This window comes from Triturus cristatus, chromosome 4_1 (assembly GCF_964204655.1).
Source record: "Triturus cristatus chromosome 4_1, aTriCri1.1, whole genome shotgun sequence".
Lineage (NCBI taxonomy): Eukaryota > Metazoa > Chordata > Amphibia > Caudata > Salamandridae > Triturus > Triturus cristatus.
This window is the reverse complement of record NC_140585.1, coordinates 76,099,275-76,121,651: the sequence shown is the minus strand read 5'-3', so window position 1 is coordinate 76,121,651 and position 22,377 is coordinate 76,099,275. Positions and strand designations below refer to the sequence as shown.

The following is a 22,377-nucleotide window of genomic DNA, read 5'->3' as shown; positions in this document are numbered from 1 at the left end:
ATCCTGGACTCCTAGCCCTCAATGAGCAGCCAAATCAACGCCGTCTTGTCCTCCTGCTTCCACATGCTCTACATCCTTCATAAGATCTTCAAGTGGATACCCAGTAAGTCCAGGAAAACAGTCACCCATGCTCCCGTCAGCAGCAGACTCGACTACGGCAGCGCACTCTACACCAGCACCACCAGGAAACCAAAACAAACGCAGACCGTCCAGAACGCCTCCGGCAGCCTCATCCAGAACACACCACGCTGCAACCACATCACCGGCCACCTGAGAGACCTCTACCGGCTACCTGTCATCAAGACAATCACCTTCAAGCTTCTCACGCACGCCTACAAAGCCCTCCACAATGCCAGACCTACATACCTCAACCACCGCCTCTCCTTCTACACTACCACCAGACATCTCTTCTCCTCTCAACTGGCTCTGACCAGCATCCCATGGATCCACAAGACCATGGCTGGAGAAAGATCCTTCTCCTATCTTGCGGCGAAGACATGGAACTCCCTGCCTCTGCACCTCAGGCAATCACCATTGCTGCCACAATTCAGGAAGGACCTTAAGACCTGGCTCTTCGACTGAACTGCAGACCCAGCCTCCACCCCCGCCCCCCAGTGCCTTGAGATACTCTGGGTGAGTAGTCTCACTTTATAAGAATATTGATTCATTGATAGTGAAAAATTGAATGATGGTTAGAAAGAAAGATAAAGGGGGATTGGCAGTGTGTTCACATTTAGAAGTGAAGAATAGATTGAATGAGGAAGAAGGTGGGAGTCACCAGTGTGGGTTGGAGGAGACCAGCAGAGGTCAAAGTGGAGGGGATCAACCTTCACAATTTTATTTTTTTATTTTAGAGAAGAAACTGTTACTGACCTGTTAATGCTGAGCTGGAGGAGCCCCTGGGTGAAAAGGGAGTGCTTCAACTGTGTGTGATGTGAGAGAAGAAACAGACAGCTAGGAAAGAAACAAGTCTTCTCTTCAGGATGCCCTACAACCTAAAAGAAATTTACATTTTGTGGCAGCCCGTCTTATACTGTGTTTAATACAATTATAAAATAATAACTTACATACAGTGCTTTTTGGGTCTTGCCTACTAGACAGCACATACACTGTCTTATGTGAGACATTGTTATCTTACAATGGGCTTATAGCACGCCCATTGCATCCCATTGGTTGGCTTTATTGTCATTCTCATTTGCTTGCGTCCTATTCGCTAGATTGTATGGGCTTTCCTTCCTCTTTGTCCCTCCACTGGAGCATGTATCGATTACTGGTGTCCTTCCAGTGATTGTTTTTCAAGTGCTACTTTTTTTCTTTTCAAGTAATCTGCACGTGTGTGTGTTTTCCAGTTGTCTCCCTCATGTACTTCTGTACCCATTCACCACATTCAGTGTTCTTCTCTCCTGCACATGTGCTTCCCCCATTTCCAAACCCCTTGGTACTTTCTCCCGTCTGCTACTCTTAGCAGCTCTATGTAGCTCTCTTTTGCCAGTTTGCTAACTCCCGTCAGCGCCATCGGTGTTGCTTCCCTGTTGCTTCTCTTACTCGTTGTCCCCCGTTTTGCTTCCGCTCCGCACCCTCTTCCTATGTTGTTAACACTCTCATTGATCTAATTCGCTGTGTTGCTTACCTCCATTTGGTTAAAATAAAAACTTTCACACTTCTTTTTAGTTACAGATCAACACAGATTGGTAACTAAAAACAAGAAAGCTGCCGGGCCATTTTGTATCTGTGTGCATGCATGGTGTGCACGCCTACAAAATGCTGCCACTGGCAGGGTCAAACTTTTTTTTTAAATTCTATAGCCATGTTGCACAACATCAGAGAGGCATGGTTAAACACCATTAGCAAAGTCAATCAGTCCCAAAGATCAGACCAATGGGCTTTCCCAATGCTGGTTTTTAATACAGTCTGGACCTCCTAGCACTTGACTTCTGTTCTACGAAGCATTAACTTCTGTGACCCTTCGGTTACAGACACATCTGCAGTGTTTGCTTAAAATCATATACTGCATTTCTCACAGATTAGTTTCACTGCAAATGATCATTTAAGGTATCTGCTAATGCGGTTGGTTACCTGAGAGTGAAAGGCATTTAAAATCGCAACAGAATATTTTGTTTTATCCATGCCCTGAAGAGAGCCTTGCCTCGGCGCGCGCTCCCTCAGCAGGTGGCAAACAGACGGGCGCGAGCTCGCCGGAAGCGGCGGTCGCCTGTCCGCGGACGGAGCGGAGGGCGCAGTTGGCGCGGATGTTGAGAGACCGGAAGCAGATCTCCCCACGCGTTTGTTTTTGCCGCCTTCTCTCGGGCAACGGAAGCCTCGCGGAAGCGCAGAGGGCCCTGTGACCAGGCAAGCGGTCACGACACATCGTCTGTACTCCCCAGGTGCCCGTGGGAGCCCGGGCTGCTCAACCGCACCTGCCCGGCTGCACGACACGTCCGAGCTTTGACCCAGACTGAGAGGTAAAGTGTAGTGATGGCGCAGTTGTTAAAGGACTTTCCATTTTCTTCAGATATTCCTCCTTCACTTCCCTCCTTTTTTGTTCCCCTCTCCACCCTTTTCCATCATGTATCTTCATATTTACCCTTGGTTTGCCACTTGACCGGTTTTCTACCGGCACCCCCGGTATTTAAATGCCCCGGCCGGTAAAAAATAAATAAAAGCAATCTCCTAACGCTGGTATTTTTAGCTCTTATCCGAACATTCTTCAAACTGTAAATATAAACAGAAAGCACTTTTAAGCGTGTTATAGAGATGCGCCAACGACTTCTGACTAATAATTAAAGTAAACAAAGGCAGAAAAGCCGTGTTACAAGTTTATCCATAAGATTTTGTCCTATTTATATTTAGTATCACATACAGGCATTTGCAGACTGGTAAAACAGCAATAAATGGATATTTGTCTCTTAGAAAGGTGGCTAGCAAAGCAGACTTAAGTCATTCCCTCCTGTCTCCCTAGACGGGCTTGTCAATTCTTTCCTCCCTTTAGTTTTTAACTCTCTTTGTATATGCCAACTATTTAATCTTGTAAAGTGGAACATTTCGAGCATGACATTGGGGGAATATAGTCGACTTCTATTTAGGCTCAAGGCACATTCGGCAGAAAAGAAAAGAAAGTCAGTTTTGGCTTTAAAAATCAGGAGTCTCCTGCCTGAATCGGGTCTGTTGACATGTATGTCTTATAACAGTCATTCCTTCCTCTCTTCTGTCCTTCCATTCCTTCTCCGTTTAACGCGCCTGTCTTTAATCTTCCCCTCATCCTTTCCATATCTCCTGTCTGCCGCCCTCTCTTCCTCTTCGCATTCTTTCTCTCATTCCTTCACTTCTTTCTCTTTTCCTCTTCTCTCCAGTTAGGCTGACCACTTGGCCCCGAGTAATGTTATGAAAGGCGTATGATGAAATTCTATAAAAAAGTTCTTTTTTTTTTTTTTTTTTTTTATTACTTAAAAATGTACAATGTGTTAATTTTTAGGGTAGAGCCCAAGAATGTGTATAAAACGTTAGGCTCGAGAATCAAAAATTAGCTAGCATTCGCGCCAAGAATTTTCAATTCTATTAAGGACACGGAGGCGAGGATTATGCTTCTCTTTCTATTTATTGCTACCCACAGCAGCCAATGAAAACTTTTGTTACATGAAAAAACAACACTTTTCTCATGATGCATATGTCACATCACTTCCTGCAGGGCCCCATAAGAGCCAGCCATACTGGAACTAGTCCTCTTTCTTTGCTCCGAACAGAAGTCCAATAAGTATTAAAGTTCAAAAGTATTAAAGTTCAACAACAACAGCTTCCAACGTGGAAGAACACCAGACCAGCTGGGAAAAACGCCACTCCGTACAGCGGATCAATCCATCTTCTTGTCAGATCCTGAAAGAATAGAAATAACAACCCGTAACTTCTGTAAAAACAGAGTATATACAACACGGGTGGGCAAAAATTACATTACAGTAATTTAACCGGGTGGGATAATCCTCGCCTCCGTGTCCTTAATAGAATTGAAAATTCTTGGCGCGAATGCTAGCTAATTTTTGATTCTATTACAGGACCGGAGGCTTCGTATTATGCTAGTTTAACGCTGATTAAAAACAACAGAGGATATATCACCCACCGGTTTATAATAAAATTGTTTAAACGTGGATTCAGACGACCAGTCTGCAGAACGCATGATATCTTGCACCGTAGAACCCAGCATGAAAGTCTTGGAGGCCATGGCGCCTCGAACAGAATGTGAACCAAACACTTGGGTATCTACCCCTGCCTCTTGCATAACACCTTTCAGCCATCTGGCTATGGTAGCCGCAGTAACAGGTTTATACGGTTTTTGCAGAGCAATTAACAGTTGTACCACACCATCAGGCCTGAGAGACCTGGTACATTCTTCGTAAGCCTTGAGACATTGAACCACACAAAGTTTAGCATTATCAGGAAAAGCATGATAATCCACACTACGTGACAAGGTTTTTGTTCTAGACGTAATATTAAACGAAACGCCCTCTGGAGTAAATACTCTACCTGTAATATCGAGCGCTTTGACATCCGAGAAACGTCTGCAAGCCGCTAGGCAAAGTAACATGGCCAGTTTGGCCGACAACTGCTTCCTGGACAACCTATTGTTGTCCGGCCACCTATTGAAGAGGGACAGAACCAGCGAGACGTCCCACAAAGAGGAATACTTTGGTTTGGGAGGATTGGCTACTCTAATGCCCTTTAGGAGTTTACAGATGAGAGGATGCATCCCGACAGGCTTGCCCTCGATCTGAGAGTGGCCTGCCGAGATGGCGGAGCGGAAGTTATTAACCGAGCGGTAGGCTAAACCCTGCGACGCCTTCTCCGAAAGAAAATTTACAACATAGGGTAATCCTGCCCCCACGGGATCCATATGTTGTCCCACGCACCAACGAACCCAGCCCCCCCAGGCTGAAGAATATCGTTTCTTGGTAGAGGGGGCCCATGCCTGATTGATAAAGCTTGCAGCCTGGTCCGAAAATCCTGGCATTCGCCAACGCTGCCTGAAAGTCTCCAGGCCATCAGGGTCAGGTGCCCCGATAGTACCATCGGGTGTGTCTCCCCCTGAGGGCCCTAGAGCATGGTCGAGGACCAAGGGATCCGCCTGGGGAAGTCGCAACTCGCCTCCATCAGCAACGGGAACCAAGGCTGCGACTTCCACAGGGGAGTCACCAGTATCACCTCCGCTCTCTGACGCATCACTTGAGTGAACACTCGGGGAATGAGGATGAACGGTGGAAACGCGTAGTTCAACTGGTGAGTCCACTCCTGTGCCAAGGCATCTGTCGCCAGCGCCAGAGGGTCCGGCCTCCAGCTGAAAAACTGCGTCATTTGACGGTTCAGCCTGGAAGCAAATAGGTCGATCTCGCAGCGTCCCCAAATCTCCTGTAACCAGTGCACCACTCGCGGGCAAAGTTGCCAGTCGCTGTAGTCCCTGAGGTGGCGAGAGTTCCAATCCGCCACCACGTTGGACTGACCCGGAATGTACTCCGCTACCACCGATATCTGGTTGGTTAGGCAGTAATGCCAAAAGGCTTTCGCTATCTCCACCAGCATCGAAGACCTCGTGCCCCCCAATTTGTTGATGTATCGGACTGCCGACACGTTGTCCATCCGAAGAAGGATGCAACACGAGATCTGCCGGGGGGGCCAACGTCCGGATCGCAAAGGATCCCGCGAGGAGCTCCATACAATTTATGTGAAGATTTAACTCCTCCAGGGACCACCGTCCCCCTGTGGAAATATTTCCGCAGCGCGCTCCCCAACCCCAACGGCTGGCGTCGGACTCTATGACCACCTCTGGCAACGAGCCGAAGATTGCTCTGCCGTTCCACGCCTCGACGTGGGCCAACCACCATTGCATCTCCTCCCTCACCTCCTGGGTGAGGGGGACTACGTCTGTGTAAGAAAGGCCCTTCTGTAAGTGCTGGATCTTTAGGCGTTGAAGGGCCCTGTAGTGCAGGGGGCCCGGGAATATCGCTTGAATGGATGACGCAAGGAGGCCCACTATGCGGGCAATCCCCCTGAGCGAGACCATCTGTTTGGATAGGAACGAGCGTAGCTCCTTCTTGATGTCCCGTAGCTTGGAGCTCGGGAGACAGAGCTGGGCCGTCTGAGAATTTATGACGAACCCCAGAAAGTCTATCGTCTGCGTGGGAGAGAGGACGGATTTCGGTTCGTTGATCACGAACCCCAGGTTGTGCAAAATATGAATGGTCATGCGCAGATGCCGAGCCACTAGCTCTGGAGATTGCGCCATAATGAGCATGTCGTCCAAATAGACAATCATGCGAACCCCTTGTTCTCTGAGGTAGGCCACGACCGGCTTCAGCACCTTGGTGAAGCACCACGGTGCTGAGGAAAGTCCAAAAGGAAGGACCAAATACTCGTACCACCGGTTCCGCCATTGAAATTGGAGAAATCTGCGGTGGGGACGATATATGGGAACGAGATAAGCGTCCTTCAGGTCCAGACGGACCAACCAGTCCCCTTGTTTCAGTAAATCCGCCAACAGATGGATGCCCTCCATCTTGAAGTGTTTGTAAGTTAGAAAGTGGTTGAAATCCTTCAAATTGAGTACCAACCTGTAACCACCTCCTTTCTTCTGTACCAGAAAAATATTGCTGCAGAAACCGCGAGGGCCCTCTTTGCAAGGAGCTATCGCGCGTTTCTGCAGCAATGCGTCTATTTCTGAATCTATGAAATCGCACTCGAGTTGGGAAAAAGAAAGCTGCCTGGGGCGCTGTACCTGACGGGGCGTCTGAAAAAACTCTAGTTGGAACCCTTGAACAGTCTGTAGTACCCAGGCGTCTTGTGATATCTGAGCCCAATTGTGAAAGAAATACCGAGTACGCCCCCCCCAAGGGAAGAGGAAGTAAATCTGGAGCGCTCACCTGAGGAATCGGCGGCTTGGAATCCTCCACGGTAGGAGCCTTTGTTAAAGCGCCGCTTGTTGAAGCGCTGTCTGGTGGGGTAGAAAGTGCCACCGCGGGTGGAGTCCCAGTCACCCCTGCCGCGTCCGAAATCTCCTCGCTGGGGACCTTGAGAGTGCTGACGGCCAAACGAGCGTCCCCGCCCTCGTCCGGCCCTATTGAAAACACCGGCGTGAAACACGCGCTTGATCCCTGCTTGAGCCTTGTCCAGGGTAGTGAACGTGCCCACATACTTCGCTACGTCCTTAACAAACCGGTCACCAAAGAGGTTCCCATCCGCCAGCGGTCCACGTTCCGACGCGGCCAGCTCAGTAAGGTTGGCATCCATCCGCATTAATATCGATTTCCTGCGCTCTGTAGATATTGCGCAGTTGGCATTCCCTAACAAGCAGATAGCTCGTTGGGTCCAGCCTGCCAGCACGTGGGGGTCGATCGTACTCCCCGATTCCTGCGCCTCCAGGGCCATTTCCAAAATTTTTGCCAGGGGCCCGACCACGTCTAGGAGCTTGTCTTGGCAACCCCGCCAAGCGCGATCAATCCCCTTCTTGGGATCCTTGGCGAACTTTTTTAGAAACGTTAGCATGCTGGGGTCAATGTCCGGCGTCTCCGCCACTTTGTCTGAGAGGTCCGGTCTTGGGCATTCTGATTTTAGCCTACTGCGTACCTCCTTGTCAAACCCCTTACGTAAGTTCTCGTGCAGGTACGCAGCCACCTCCGGAGCCGGTAACCAGTCCGATGATCGGGGGTGCACAATATCTGCGGGATTGAAAGTAAAGGGTGTAGGAGCCGGCGGGGAAGGCTCCGCATGCTTAGTCGTCCTGGACTTCTTTTTAGGCGGGGAATCATCCGGGGTGTCCGAGGAAGTGGACGTAGACTCTGTGTCAGTGTCCTAAACCTTCTCACGCTCTCGATTTGGGCGCGGAAGCGCCTCGTAGGACTCTGAGTGCGGCCAAGGCTGACCCCGGGAGTCCCTGACGTCCCCTCTGTTTGTTTAGGGAAGCCATGCTTCTTTGCAAACCTCTCCAGCTGCTTAGTGATGGGCTTTAAAGCCGTCGCCAGAGCTTGTTGTACAGTTCCAGGAACTGCTTTTTCTAGGGCCTTGCTGACCGACTCCTGGACAGAAGCATCCAGGGCCTCAACAATATTGTCCTCAATGGTAGGTCCTCCTACCTCCTCTTCATACAAGGTATCGTCCTCCTCATAGTGCACCCACGTATCCATAGTGGAACCACACTTGTAACGGTAATTACTCATAAGGTAATATCAAGGAGGAAATCCAAGGGGGGAGCCAACCCACAGCACAGCAGCACCGGTACCTAGCTCCTCAGCAGCAGCTGTAGAACAATTATTCCAGCCCACAGGGCGTAGTGGAGCCAAGAGCAAATATCAAATACAAGGAGGTGTGCTCCCTCCAGGCCCAGGTCGTTATTACAGCCAGCCAGGCGTCAGCAGTGCTCTTCCAGTAAAAACTACAGCCCAAATGCCTAAAAAACGAAACTAATCGGGTCGTTTCGATGTGCGTAGCCCAAATCCTACTAAATCCTACTAGATTGGGCTACGCACGTGGAAACACAAACGAAACTACAACTATCCGGCTCCTGGCGTCAGCGGCGTACAAGGGAAGCCCAGCGCCCATAAATCATCAATGCTGAATCCACCGGAGGCGGGGCGGTACCAGGTGCTGAATGGTAAAGCGCAACGCGCTAGCAGGGGCATGCGACGCGGCCGAGCGTCGCGTGTAGATCACTTAAATTTGAAAACATGCGCTTTTCGCACCTCGGCCCGTTCATCGGCAAAATATGCCTTCGATCGAACCGCGCTCCACCGCGGTGTTCACAATGCGCCGCAGCGCGATTTAAATCTCCGGCAAACCAAAGGTCGCACACAAGTCAGGGCGCGCGCGCCGGAACATAGGCATTATCACAGCATAAGCAATTAGTATAAACAATAGCCATCGCTAGCAAAAAACCACATGTGCATCAAAATTAATCCAAATCGTAGCTCTCAACTTAACTGTCTGCGTGAGCAGCAAAGAAAGAGGACTAGTTCCGGTATGGCTGGCTCTTATGGGGCCCTGCAGGAAGTGATGTGACATATGCATCATGAGAAAAGTGTTGTTTTTTCATGTAACAAAAGTTTTCATTGGCTGCTGTGGGTAGCAATAAATAGAAAGAGAAGCATAATACGAAGCCTCCGGTCCTGTAATAGAATTTGTGATAAGTACGAGTTTTATGTAACACTTTTTGCGAGTGAGATTCACACATTTGGAGTTTGGGAGGAGCCCGCAGTCGTACCAGGCTGAATGTCACACCGGGTGAGATGGGCCTAAACGTGAACTTTAAATATGACTGTTTATAGCTCTGCTGTGTGCAGAGGAAGCCTTCAGGAAGTCACCCGCCCCAGTGGAGGCCATCGACAGACCCCTTGTCCTGCTCCACTACATTTGTAATCCTTAAATGGACGGTGGGTGTTATTTTGAGGTTTGTAACTGTTTAAATGGTGTCACTCTCATGTCACGAATGACATAGCTTTTGCGAAACCACTTCCTGTAATGTCATAAAAAAATTCCTAATTATTTTTCATTACTGAGAATTCTCAAACTTCAGCAATCTGGCCCTTTTCTCTCCTGATTACCGATGAGACCGATGGCTGATGTGATGACTTGTCTGCATGTTGCATAGAAGAACTTCAATAGCTTGAAGTTCAGTGACAGTTGGTGATCTTTGAAAGTAGCACTTGGTGATCTTTTAAAGTAGTAGCGTGTAATACTTGCCTAGAATTACAGTGAGCAAGCAAATTGTCCAGCCCCCTTTCTTACCCACTGCACTTTGTGTATAATTTGGTTTCTTTTTCTTGATTGTTCGTCTAAATAAATATTTTTTCCATTTGGATAATACCTACACAGGTCGTAATGTAGTATTGTGTAACATTACTCTTATCATTCTTTGATAGGGACCATTATGTCTGCAAGCATTTTGCCATGAGTGCCCCGTATGCTAAAATTAACTCCAATATGCCAGCACCAGAATTTTTCCATGTGTCCCATATTTCCATATGCCTAGAATTACAAGTGTGCCAGTGTCCGCATTTGCCACAGCTAATCGTTATGCCTAGAATTACCTCCAGTATTCCAGAATATTCCTATCTGTGCCTCCATAAAACAAGAATTAACTCCAGTATGCCAGAGCAATTCAATATTTTATTAAAGATTTGGAACTCCTATGAGGTCCACATAAAAGTACATGCATATTATTACAAATAATCAAATAGAACAGAACTCATTTTACAAACCATCATAAAATTATCAGAGGCCTGCAATAGCAAGGCTAGAGTTCCTTTAGATAACAGTCAATATTTTCAATTATCCCAATACGCAGACTACTTAAGATTTTCAACAATAACACCATTTAGCTCACGGCAAAAACAGAGGCCCAAAACCTCTACTGTAGAAGATAGCGTTTGTTTAGGACCGTAGTAAAAACAATAGCAGGTACCTTTAAGGAAAAATAATATGCATAACCTCAGTGCTTAGAGAACATTTTTCAATGATTTGGGTAGCAGCACATAGTCATTTCGACAGAAAATAGTATTTAAAATTAGCAGCACAAGGATTGAAGTAACAGAGCATATCCTAGAATTTCCAAAGGACATTAAGTAGCTGCCAGTTCAGGTACAAAATAAAATCCAAAATTCAGCTTCGGCTAAGAGTTCAATTTAGAGTTAGCAGCAAGAAGAAAGGAATAACAGAGCATATCCTAGAATGCGCTAAGGACAGTAAGTAGCAGCCAGTTCATATGCAAAATAGAGTCCAAAGTTCAGCTTCGGCTAAAAAATTCAATTCGGAGTTAGCAGCAATAACAAGCATTTGCAATGCAATAGGCCTCGCATTATTGAAAATTTGAGCTATTGTGATTGCAAATATTAATGCAACGGGGAGCCGCTTCGCTTTGTGGCAGGAGAAGGAAGGTACCAAGCGGGACTACGTTGCCCAGAGGGCTTTGAGCCTCACACCTGCAGCGCATCACACGCCCACCACCACCACCACTACAAAGAACCTCGCCGCTCCCGCTGGTGCGGGAGCCGCTTCGCTTTGTGGCAGGAGAAGGAAGGTACCAAGCGGGACTACGTTGCCCAGAGGGCTTTGAGCCTCACACCTGCAGCGCATCACACGCCCACCACCACCACCACTACAAAGAACCTCGCCGCTCCCGCTGGCGCGGGAGCCGCTTCGCTTTGTGGCAGGAGAAGGAAGGTACCAAGCGGGACTACGTTGCCCAGAGGGCTTTGAGCCTCACACCTGCAGCGCATCACACGCCCACCACCACCACCACTACAAAGAACCTCGCCGCTCCCGCTGGCGTGGGAGCCGCTTCGCTTTGTGGCAGGAGAAGGAAGGTACCAAGCGGGACTACGTTGCCCAGAGGGCTTTGAGCCTCACACCTGCAGCGCATCACACGCCCACCACCACCACCAGTACAAAGAACCTCGCCGCTCCCGCTGGTGCGGGAGCCGCTTTACTTTGTGGCAGGAGAAGGAAGGTACCAAGCGGGACTACGTTGCCCAGAGGGCTTTGAGCCTCACACCTGCAGCGCATCACACGCCCACCACCACCACCACTACAAAGAACCTCGCCGCTCCCGCTGGCGCGGGAGCCGCTTCGCTTTGTGGCAGGAGAAGGAAGGTACCAAGCGGGACTACGTTGCCCAGAGGGCTTTGAGCCTCACACCTGCAGCGCATCACATGCCCACCACCACCACCACCACTACAAAGAACCTCGCCGCTCCCGCTAGCGCGGGAGCCGCTTCGCTTTGTGGCAGGAGAAGGAAGGTACCAAGTGGGACTACGTTGCCCAGAGGGCTTTGAGCCTCACACCTGCAGCGCATCACACGCCCACCACCACCACCACTACAAAGAACCTCGCCGCTCCCGCTGGCGCGGGAGCCGCTTCACTTTGTGGCAGGAGAAGGAAGGTACCAAGCGGGACTACGTTGCCCAGAGGGCTTTGAGCCTCACACCTGCAGCGCATCACATGTCCACCACCACTACAAAGACGTGCCTGTTCCTCCGCCGCGCGGACGCACGCCGGACGAAGCCCGGAACAAGGGCGGGCCCGTTTGAGCCCGTTAGAGGACGTGTGAGGACGGGACGGGCCACCCCCCCTTCAACCTCCGCAGCAAGGTCAGTTATGCTTTGCCCCTCATAAGATTCACACGCCCAAAGGACATATATATATCTATTACGTGTTGTATGCGCAGCAGTCTGCAGAGTGTTATTGGGGCTTATGCTGAGCCATCTACATTCTACGCCCATATAATGACTGCAGCTTCTGACACGGGACGGAAGTCCCTTGCTGGCACATTAGACCAATTCTTGGTAAGGGTGTCATCTATTTTGGACAAGGAAATTGACTATACAGAGAAGCGTTTATCCCTGGGACCCCTTGCAGATAGACGTTCTTCTTTGGGCCACTTGTCTCATGCATATTCCCCGGTCCATAGCACAACTCAGGGGTCAAACAATGTTGCCAGTCCAGCGTTATGTGCGCCGGGGAAAATAATTTCTCCAACACATGGAAAATCTACCCAATGTATCCCGGAATCCGAAGGATCTAACCTTAGTACTAGATCAAGACCGGGTCAAATAAATCCAACTCAATCTGCTGGTGTATTCGAGAGTGTCAAGACCAGGTCTGCTACGAACTCCAAGACAAAAATACCACCTCTAAAAAGCAGGGTAACTACGAGAAAACAGAGAACTAAAAGAAAATGCGGTGAACTGTCAAATGGAGGCCAAAATGCTAAGACAAGGCGTATTACCCCAGAGGATACCTCTGAAATGTCCCCCCCCCCTCTCAGGAATAACCCTAACTGGTGGAAAGGACAATGGAAAGGTCGCAACATTAAGATCGTCATTTTTAGCACTACCAAAGGATCTACAAAATGTTGGAGAAGATGATTTCTGGGGGAAGATTGAGTCAATATTTTATAAAACCTGTCAACCAATATATGATAGACTGGATGGTATTGAAAACAGACTGACCTGTCTGGAGCTGGCGTATGCGTCAACCCAGACTCGTCAGAAATGTTCCAGAAATTGTCAGGTGTGTAACAAATTATCTGTCACGCCTTCTAACAAAAGTGCTACATCTGTTAATGTCTTTCCCCCTCTTGTCCCAACTATAGCTAAAGATAACCCGCGTATATTGGACCAACCAATTAATAATCTCATTAAACCAACAGCATGTAACACTGAGGTTGGGGGGAGTGCCCTGCTTAAAGTAAGCGATAATCAAGCAGGAAAGCAACCAGAGAGGGCAGCGTTCAAAACCCCTGATATAAGAAAACTGCCAAGTATACACCTCCCTCCAGAATCAAGTCCTTATGTGATAATTTTGGCAGGGGTTAAGCCCCTGGGTCAAGATAGTAGGGAAGACTATGGGGAACTGAAAAATAAATGCGTCTTTTGGTTAAATTGTAACCGCCCTTTACCCCAACATGTTTCAACTGAAATACTCTTTGCACGACGAGTTAACTGGGTAGGCCCGAAGAGGAAAACATTAGAGGGAGATTGCATAGTAATTAACTTCAGAGATATTAGGGTAGTGGAACACATCTGCAAGTGGCAGAACCATACCTCTTGTACCCCCATTCTCTCCCTGCCTCTGTCTTTCTTTTATTCTGACTATCAACAGCCCAATTCAACTGATTGTGGTCAGGGAGGTATTGGCACTTGGCCTAGACATAACAGAAGACCTAATGCCCAGTATAGGGTTTCAGGGACCTCTGGATTAGAGGATTGTGACTGACGCCCAAATCCCCTCAGTAAGAAGGAAAAAATATTAAGCAAATCAGCTTCAAAATCTGTAGGAAAACAGGTTGTTTGTACTATCCCAATTGGAACATGTGATTTTAGCAAAGAAATTGTCGAGAAAACAACATTTGACCAGTGCCAGATAGATGAGGAAAAGCAATCGAATATTGGGGCCGGAGAGACATCACTTATAAGCTGTGTCTTAGACCTAGACGTGGAAGAAGAGTTCGGTACTGAAACCATCGTATCTAGTACCACGAAGGACAATAGAGTTACCTAGAGAGTGAAAGTACTTATCTTCTACCAGGGAGCTCAAGCCTTATTTTAGGAGGGAACAGCGAGAGTGGCGTATTGTCCATTATATCCTGGAATATTGCAGGACTAGGGCCAAAAATGGTAGACCCTGACTGGCTGGGTTTTATATCTAAATTTGACATATGTCTCTTTCAAGAGACGTGGTCAATAGATCCCTTGTTATGTAATGGGTTTCTAAATTATCACGTCCCTGCATTAAAAAACGTGAGAGGTCGCCCGTTTGGCGGGCTTACTATATGGCTAAAACAAGATCTGGGATGTCGAGCTATTCAAGGACATAGAATTAGTGATGACATCTTATCTGTTAAGATCACCCCGAAATCAGGGAATACGATAGAAATTTTCAATGTCTACTCACGAGGTCAGCCGGGGGGAAAAAAGTCTCCAGTTGTAAAGTTACTGGAAGAAGAAATTGACTCCTTGCCCCCGAATATTCTACCTATTGTAGTCGGCGATTTCAATACATGTTTTGAGCCCCTGGACCATGAAATGCCTCAGCTCACTGTCGATGAAGACGTCAGCTGGGGTATTCCGCCTCTAGAGATTTCACCCGTAAAAAGATGGACGGAGGCGGCCATCCAACTAAACGGACTATGTCTAGGCAATCATATGAGAGCTGCCAATGGCAGAAGTATTTCTGATAAATCCGGGACAAATACTTTCGATAATGGTCGCAGGGCAAGCAGGATAGATTATCTGCTTATTCATGTCGCACTTTGGCATTTTTTTAGAGACATGAAGGTAGTCAATCGTCATGAGAGCGACCATCACCCATTGGTTTCATCATTTAATACGTCCTTTATGGGTAATCCGATACTGCAACAAATTTCTTATGAGCCCGACCACCTTCTGTCTAACAATATGCGCCATTTCAAATGGGATCGGATCGTAGCAGACCCAATGACTGTGCAAACAATAAACAATGAGAGGTAACTGCTGCACTTGAAGCGTTGGGTAGTGCAATTAAGAATCAAAGCCCTTGTCAGATAGTGGTGGAAGTTCATAACAGGCTTTTCCTGGGCCTAAAAAAATACTTTTTTAAATCCATTCCCAAAATCAACTGTAAATATAAAAGAAAAGAGGGATGGTATAATTCCGATTGCAGGAAGGCCCGGGTTGGACTAGGTAATGCACTTAAGCAGAAAGACACACTACTTGTAAGATCTGCTAGGTTAAACTATGGGAAGACAATGAAGGAGGCAAAGAAATCGTGGGACAATGAAAAATGGAAGGATCTTCTTGATGCATGTAGGTCCAAGAACAGCAAGGACTTCTGGGACATATATAAGTGGGACAGGGGTGGCCTAGCAGAGCAACCACAGAACAACGTGGCCCAGAATGCATGGGTCGATTACTTTAAACCCCAATATGCTGCACCCTGTGAAAACACCCCTAGTGAGACGTTTGCCCATGTGTATTATGACAAGGCAATATTCTCATTGAAAGATGTTGACAGAGCCCTAGACAAAGTGGTTGGGGGAAGGGCTCCTGGCATGGACGGAATCCCCGCGGATGCGTTTATCAATGGTAGAAGCCTTTGGTCCAGCTACATTATGTTACTTGCCAATGCAATTGCACAGGGAGCGGATATTCCCCCCTCGTGGAAGGGAGCCGAAATTGTCCCAGTATTTAAAAAAGGGGACAAATCAATTGCAAGTAACTATAGACCAATTAGCTTGATAGATTCGATCCAAAAGATCATAGGTCGTATGTTTCTTAATGTAATTCAAACTTGGATGGACGACCAGGATATCTTAAGCCCAATGCAGGCAGGGTTCCGATCCCGAACAAGCACAATTGACCAAGTTTTTCGTTTTGTCAACTTATACTGGAAGACTGTGGTCTTGGGGCACGGAGCCCTTTATGCGGTGTTCGTGGACCTCAAAGCTGCTTTTGATTTGGTCCCACGTATAAAGCTCTGGCAGGTATTGAGGGAAATGGGCATTGCTCCTGAGCTTCTGACCGTGATTATCCACCTGCATGAGGGAAATATCGCTCGGGTGCGGTGGGGGGGCGTGGGGGAGGTGACCGAGGATTTCCCGGTTGGCAGGGGCGTGCGGCAGGGTTGCGTTTTGGCACCGACCCAGTTCTCGCTCTTTGTCAACGGGGTGGCCGGCCGCCTCTCGCTTACCCCCACCGACGCGCCGGCTTTGGCAGGAGTGCGCATTCCTATCCTCATGTTCGCGGATGACACGTTAATTATCTCAAAGACCCCTAGCGGTTTACAAAAGGCCCTTGGGTGTTTTAAAGAATTTTGTACAGAAAGGGGCCTGGAAATTAATACAGGAAAAACGAAGTTCATGTCTTTCAATGCCCACAAATCCTTCAAAGGAAATTTTTTTATGAATAAGCTACCTTTGGAGGAGGTCACCTCATTCACATATCTAGGTATAACATTACAGAAAGATATGCGGTGGGGTTGCCAACTAGACCGTGTTATGTTGCAACAGAAACAAAAATCAGGTGCCCTTATGTCGAGATTTAAATCCTCGTTTACTAAGCCAATTTCTCCAGTTTTAGAAATGTATGGGACAAAGGTCCTGAGCTCTTGCCTGTATGGTGCCGAGCTTTGGGGCCTCGACAATCTGAATAGCTTGAAGACACTAGAAAATGCGTTTTTGCGCAAGGTTACAAACCTACCTTCAAGTACACCGATGCGACCTCTACTTCTGGACCTTGGCAAAAAGCCACTTGAACACCTGGCGAAGCTCCGTCCAATACTATATTGGCGTCGACTTTGGTGTACAGATGAACTTGTCCATTACAGGAGTGGCTTTGTGGACTTAATTGAATCTGACAGGTCTCAAAAATAAAGTGGTTACACGGGATCAAACTCCTCCTGGGTAGTTTAGGCTTGATTGAACTTTGGAAAGATCCCGCAAATGCGGTTTTCCCATCTAAAGAAAATCTGAAAACATTATATTGGCAATGGGCTTACAAGCTGGAAATTTCCCAAGGTCTTTCCTCCCAGCTATTGTGCCGTTTTTTCGATCTAAAAACCTATCCTCTTCTAGAGGAGTATTGGGATATTATCGAAAAAACTATAGATCGCAAGCTATATTTCCAGCTACGGGTGGGTACTTTACCCGTTGCAGAATTTACTTCTAGATGGGGGGGGCAAAGGAAGTAAGAATGATAGGTGCTATAATTGTCTGGAAGAATGCGAGACTATAGGACATGTATTATTCTTCTGCCCAATGTATGTAGCACCCCGGGAAAGATGGATAAAGCCAATTTGTAAACTCCTGGGTATCATAAGGTATGCTATAGCTCTTCGCATTCTAAGTACAGACCCTGCACCCCCGATCTGTATAGCTGTGGCCAAATTTTTAGGGTGGGCCTGGGGCATAAGGTCAAAAACCCTGAGGAATGCTGTAACCCTCCCCACCTAAAATCTAACGACATTATTGAACTTTATCCGACGTAAATACCACATACAAGTAGGCCATGTGTCCGTAAAACTTAACCTTGCTAATTTCCATGTAACACAAGTCTCCCTGGGCGGACCCTATAAAGAATGTTCCCTCTTTTTTGTCTAGTTTTAAACAAATTTTGTTAGCTTGACGGTTGTCTAAATTTAATTGTATTTTAACTCCTTTTTAGGTAATTTATTAACTATCATTTTATGTAATTATTGTAAATGTGTTTTTATGACTTAATTGCGGAATAAAGCTTATTGATTGATTGGCTAAGGACAGTAAGTAGCAGCCAGTTCATATGCAAAATAGAGTCCAAAGTTCAGCTTCGGCTAAAAAATTCAATTCGGAGTTAGCAGCAAGAACAAGCATTTGCAATGCAATAGGCCTCGCAATATTGAAAATTTGAGCTATTGTGATTGCAAATAATAATGCAACGGCAATAGTTAAAACTTGCGAGACCAATTGCATTGCAATATATATATATATATATATATATATATTCACTGAAAAAACCATAGGTTTCACACACGTTATAGTTAGGAATTAGCATTTAAAAAACCTTGCAAATTCACTGAAAAAACCATAGGTTTCACACATGTTATAGTTAGCGGAAATTTTACTGATAAAAAACCAATGAAATTCCCCCGTTATAGTTAGTGCAGGCAACTATAACTCACGCGACCGCAATCCTCTGCTGATGCTAATACTGTATTTAGACACTTATTTGCCCATGTCTTCTTCCATACATTTTTAGCTATACATATATTACAAATATTTTTTTTTCATAAAGACACATATGTCATCAGCAGAAGATTGCGGTCGCGTGAGTTATAGTTGCCTGCACTAACTATAACGGGGGAATTTCATTGGTTTTTTATCAGTAAAATTTCCGCTAACTATAACATGTGTGAAACCTATGGTTTTTTCAGTGAATTTGCAAGGTTTTTTAAATGCTAATTCCTAACTATAACGTGTGTGAAACCTATGGTTTTTTCAGTGAATTTGTACGGTTTTTTAAATGCTAAGTTACTTTACGCCATTCGTGGCGTGCGCGCCCACTTAACGCAGTTCGTTCCGTGCGCGTTCCGTGCGCGCACGGTGCGCTTCGCGCACCGTGCGCGCACAGTGAGCACGCGGTGCGCTTCGCGCACCGTGCGCCCACTTTACGCAGTTAGTGCCGTGCACGCACGGTGGGCACGCGGTGCGATGACAAAGCAAGAAAGCACGTCAACAAATCTGTTTCTGCTTTCCTCCGTGACTATGGTATGGGTGCCATTTACCACAACAACTTGCGTTATGACATGCAAGACATTTATAGAGGAGATGGTGTGCACTTCAATGATGAAGGGAACAGAGTCTTCCTCTTGAACCTTAGACTCTGCATCGGTACTTACTTGTAGGTACCACTAAAAAATCATTTCATAAACACAACGGCTCTTTTTAGAGCTCCCTAATATCTAAACTCTTAAATCTGCTTTTCATTTTTTTTTTTTTTTTTTTTCTACCGTACGCTTACCGTAAGCTTACCGTACGCGTACCCCGTGATTTTTTTTAAAATCAATAAATGTTTTCTTTGTACTTTACAGTCCTTCTTTGACCCTCTCACAAATGTTAGGGGGTCTGTAACTCTCCTCATTGCCCCCTTTCCTTGTTTTCACTCTTTTTTTTCAGAGTGAAATACACAAAATGGCGGCCGCCGCTTCCTGGTTTCGGCCGATTCGAATGTTTACTAAGATCTAAGAGCCAATCAGAATCGCGCTCGCGCACGCCACCGTACGCTTACCGTAAGCGTACGGTAAGCGTACCGTAAGCGGGCTCAGATATATATATTGATTTAAAGGCTATTTTCTCAGAATCTACTGAACAGATTTACACCAAACCTACAAAAGGCACTTCCTTGACCTAGGGACTACCTCTCTGCCAAATTTTGAGTAATTCTGTTCAGCCGCTCGGGCTGTAGCTCGTTCTAAAGGTCCTATGGAAAAATGCATGGGAAAAACGCGTTTTGGGACCCCCCCTTTTATCTCAGCCCCCGCTTGACGGATCCCCCCGAGACTTTCAGGGTAGGAGCGGAGCGTAGCGCCCCACCTATTTTGAGAAATTCGCGAGGATTCGTCGACCGGCGCCAAAGTTATTCAAAATAGAATGTTGAGGTTTTCCTATGGAAACGTGGTCCTAACTATAACTACCTACTGGCGACCGCCAGTAGGTAATATATATATATATATATATATATATATATATATATATATATATATATATATATATATATATACATATACACATACACATACACAAACACACACATCCTAAAACAATAAAAGTATGTTTTGTCTCAAAAAGCACAGTCTGTCATTGTAGCCTCCAGCATAAAGGGGGCTACTTTGTGTCCAGATGGGTTTCTTGTGAAAAGAAAACACTGTCACTATAGTGAAGTGTTATCCAATGGCTGAAGTGGTCTTAACTACTGCCCAATGCTGTAAGCTTTAGTGGGCAGAAGAAAAACTTGTCTGACACAACAAAAGACCAATGGATGAAGAGGACTGGCTAAAAGCCCCTACAAGTAAGTATAATATAGATAACAGTTTAGTAAAATAAAAAGGTCTGGGCTAATGCTACACCTATATAAAGCTTGTGGAAAAATGATTTTCGAAAGCTATCCTAAGGATACGGTTACTTCTGATTGAAAGAACAGTCGTGTTTCCTAAGATCGTAATTTGTCATATTTCATGTGCCTTTAATTTGTGTACAAATAAAATACATACAATAGTCCCTTACCATGTGGAAGTATAATCTAGAAAGGCCGGCTGAGACTATTAAAGTTCCACACAGTCAGACTTCCACGGGGTGGTTGCACATAAACTGTTTTCCTTCATGAAGAAAAAAGTGCCAGGGCTCGCGTCAGGAGTACACTGCATCTTGCACAACACATTGCCTCTGCTATGCTGTCAATGATAGTAACAACAGAGCTACTAACCATCACACTGCCACAGGTGTGACAATTCAGACTATTTCAGGTCCCCACAGCCATTAAAATGGTGTGGGTGGCAGGTAATAGTCATGTTTAATGTACATAGAATTAATAATTACCTGTTGTTGTGTTCATTTCTAAATCAACTAAACAGTGCCACTTTGCGGTACATTGTCACTAGCGCCGGTGTTGAAAACGAACTGTTGGAGCCAGCCCCGGAAACACCCGGCTCAACTTTAGCACTGGCCACAGACTACATAGAAGCATAGTCAATGGAAAGGTCTTTTTATCCTAGCCCTATGTGTGGCCTCTCTTCCATTCTCTGGAGTAATACCACATTAGAGAATCGATAGAGAGGAGCAGATAGGGTAGCCCTGGGGGCTACGATGACTGTTCACCTGCTTAATGGCTGCTCCATGCCGCGGCTGCCATTAGTAGGTCCTGGGTTGAAGGGCTGCAGGGCATGGGCGGAGGTGAGTAGGAGGGTTGCAGGAAAGGTGAGTGGTGCGATGAGCAGGTAACAAGCTGTGAGGAGGAGGCAAGAGCAACAGCGACGACGTAGAAATGTAACAGATTCAGAGATTCTTAGACCTGGCACCATTGGCGTGAGTCTCCCTTCCATTTTTCGCTGTGTCTCCTCTGTTTTTTCTGGTTATAGATGCTCTGGGCGCCGTGCAGAACTGGTTTGTCTAGTGTGTCCTCAAGGGGCCTGAATCCAGAAGAGATGGAGACAGGGAGAAGGATAGGCGGCATAATATGGAGATGGCTAAGCTTAAATTGGATGGTCAGAGAGACCTAGAGAATAAGAAGTGAGAATTTGAGATGATGAAAGTGAAACTTGAACATGAGAGGATTTTGAGGGAGTTGGAGATTAAAGCAAAGAGTATAGAGATCTCCCCCTCTGGTGGCAGCATACCAGTAGTGCAAACTGAGAGTAGAGTACATATACCTAAAGAGGTTACTAAGGATTTCCATAAAAGTGAAGATGTTGGGCAATGGTTTGCCGCTTATGAATTAGCTATGGTGTCCCACCGGGTCCCTGAGAAGGATTGGGGTGCTGGGTTGTGGAGACGCTTTGTGAGTGAGGGGAGGGATACCTTGTTGGACCTGCCCCCAGAAAGTAAGATGGTTTATGCCCACATGAAGGAAGCTTTGATTACCCGATATGGCTTGACCCTGAAATGTACAGGCAGAGATTTAGAACCTGCAAGAAGTTAGAGGGTACCACGTGGGTTGAATATGTGTATTTTTTTTTGCAGAGCAATGGAGCGCTGGGTAAAAGGTAGTAAAGTAGCAACTTTTGAGCAACTGTATGATTTGATTGCATGGGAGCATTTCTCCAGTAATTGTTTTCCTGAGCTACGGCAGCATCTGATAGATTGCAAGCTAACTAACCCTAGGAAGCTTGCTGAAGAGGCGGACCGCTGGGTGAGCACCTGAGTTCGCAAGGGTCCAGTGGGAGACTTCGCCAAAGGTGGGCAGGGTCCCCAGCAGAGAGGTGGGGGGACAGGGGTAAACCAAGGGAGTTCAACAGAGGGCCCTAAAATAATTCCCAAGGGAACCAGGCAGTGGTGTCCCAGCCTCCCCAAGATAAGCCAATGCACCCAACAGGTAGGCCTGTTCAGAGGGGGCCCCCTACTTGTTTTAAGTGTGGCCAGGTGGGCCACAGGTACTTTGATCCCCAGTGTCCCCAAAGGGATACTACTGCACCACCCCGCCAGCTTGCTAGTGTAGCCCTGGGGAGGAGGAGATGGATACCCAAGGTGGGTGGGACCCCGTAGAATTGACCCTTGTCTCACTAGGAGACTTCGAGATGGTTCCTAAGCCTGCGCTGCCTGATAACACTAAAAAGTACAGGCAGTGGGTAACCATCAATGGCCATAGAGTGGAGGCTCTGAGGGACACAGGAGCCAGTGTAACT

The 22,377-nt window shown here is 46.8% G+C and overlaps 1 protein-coding gene across 1 annotated transcript in view; it reads right to left on the bottom strand.

The window, feature by feature from the left end:
• Positions 1–3,847: 3,847 nt before the first annotated feature.
• The window catches only part of LOC146839565 (uncharacterized), a 58,825-nt gene continuing 40,295 nt past the window's right edge, over positions 3,848–22,377 (bottom strand). The window contains exons 2-3 of the mRNA XM_085650304.1: positions 7,065–7,817; positions 3,848–3,870 (exon numbers count right to left, since the gene is read on the bottom strand). Coding sequence (XP_085506430.1) covers positions 3,848–3,870; positions 7,065–7,817 — 776 coding nt within the window. The remainder of the gene's footprint in view (positions 3,871–7,064; positions 7,818–22,377) is intronic.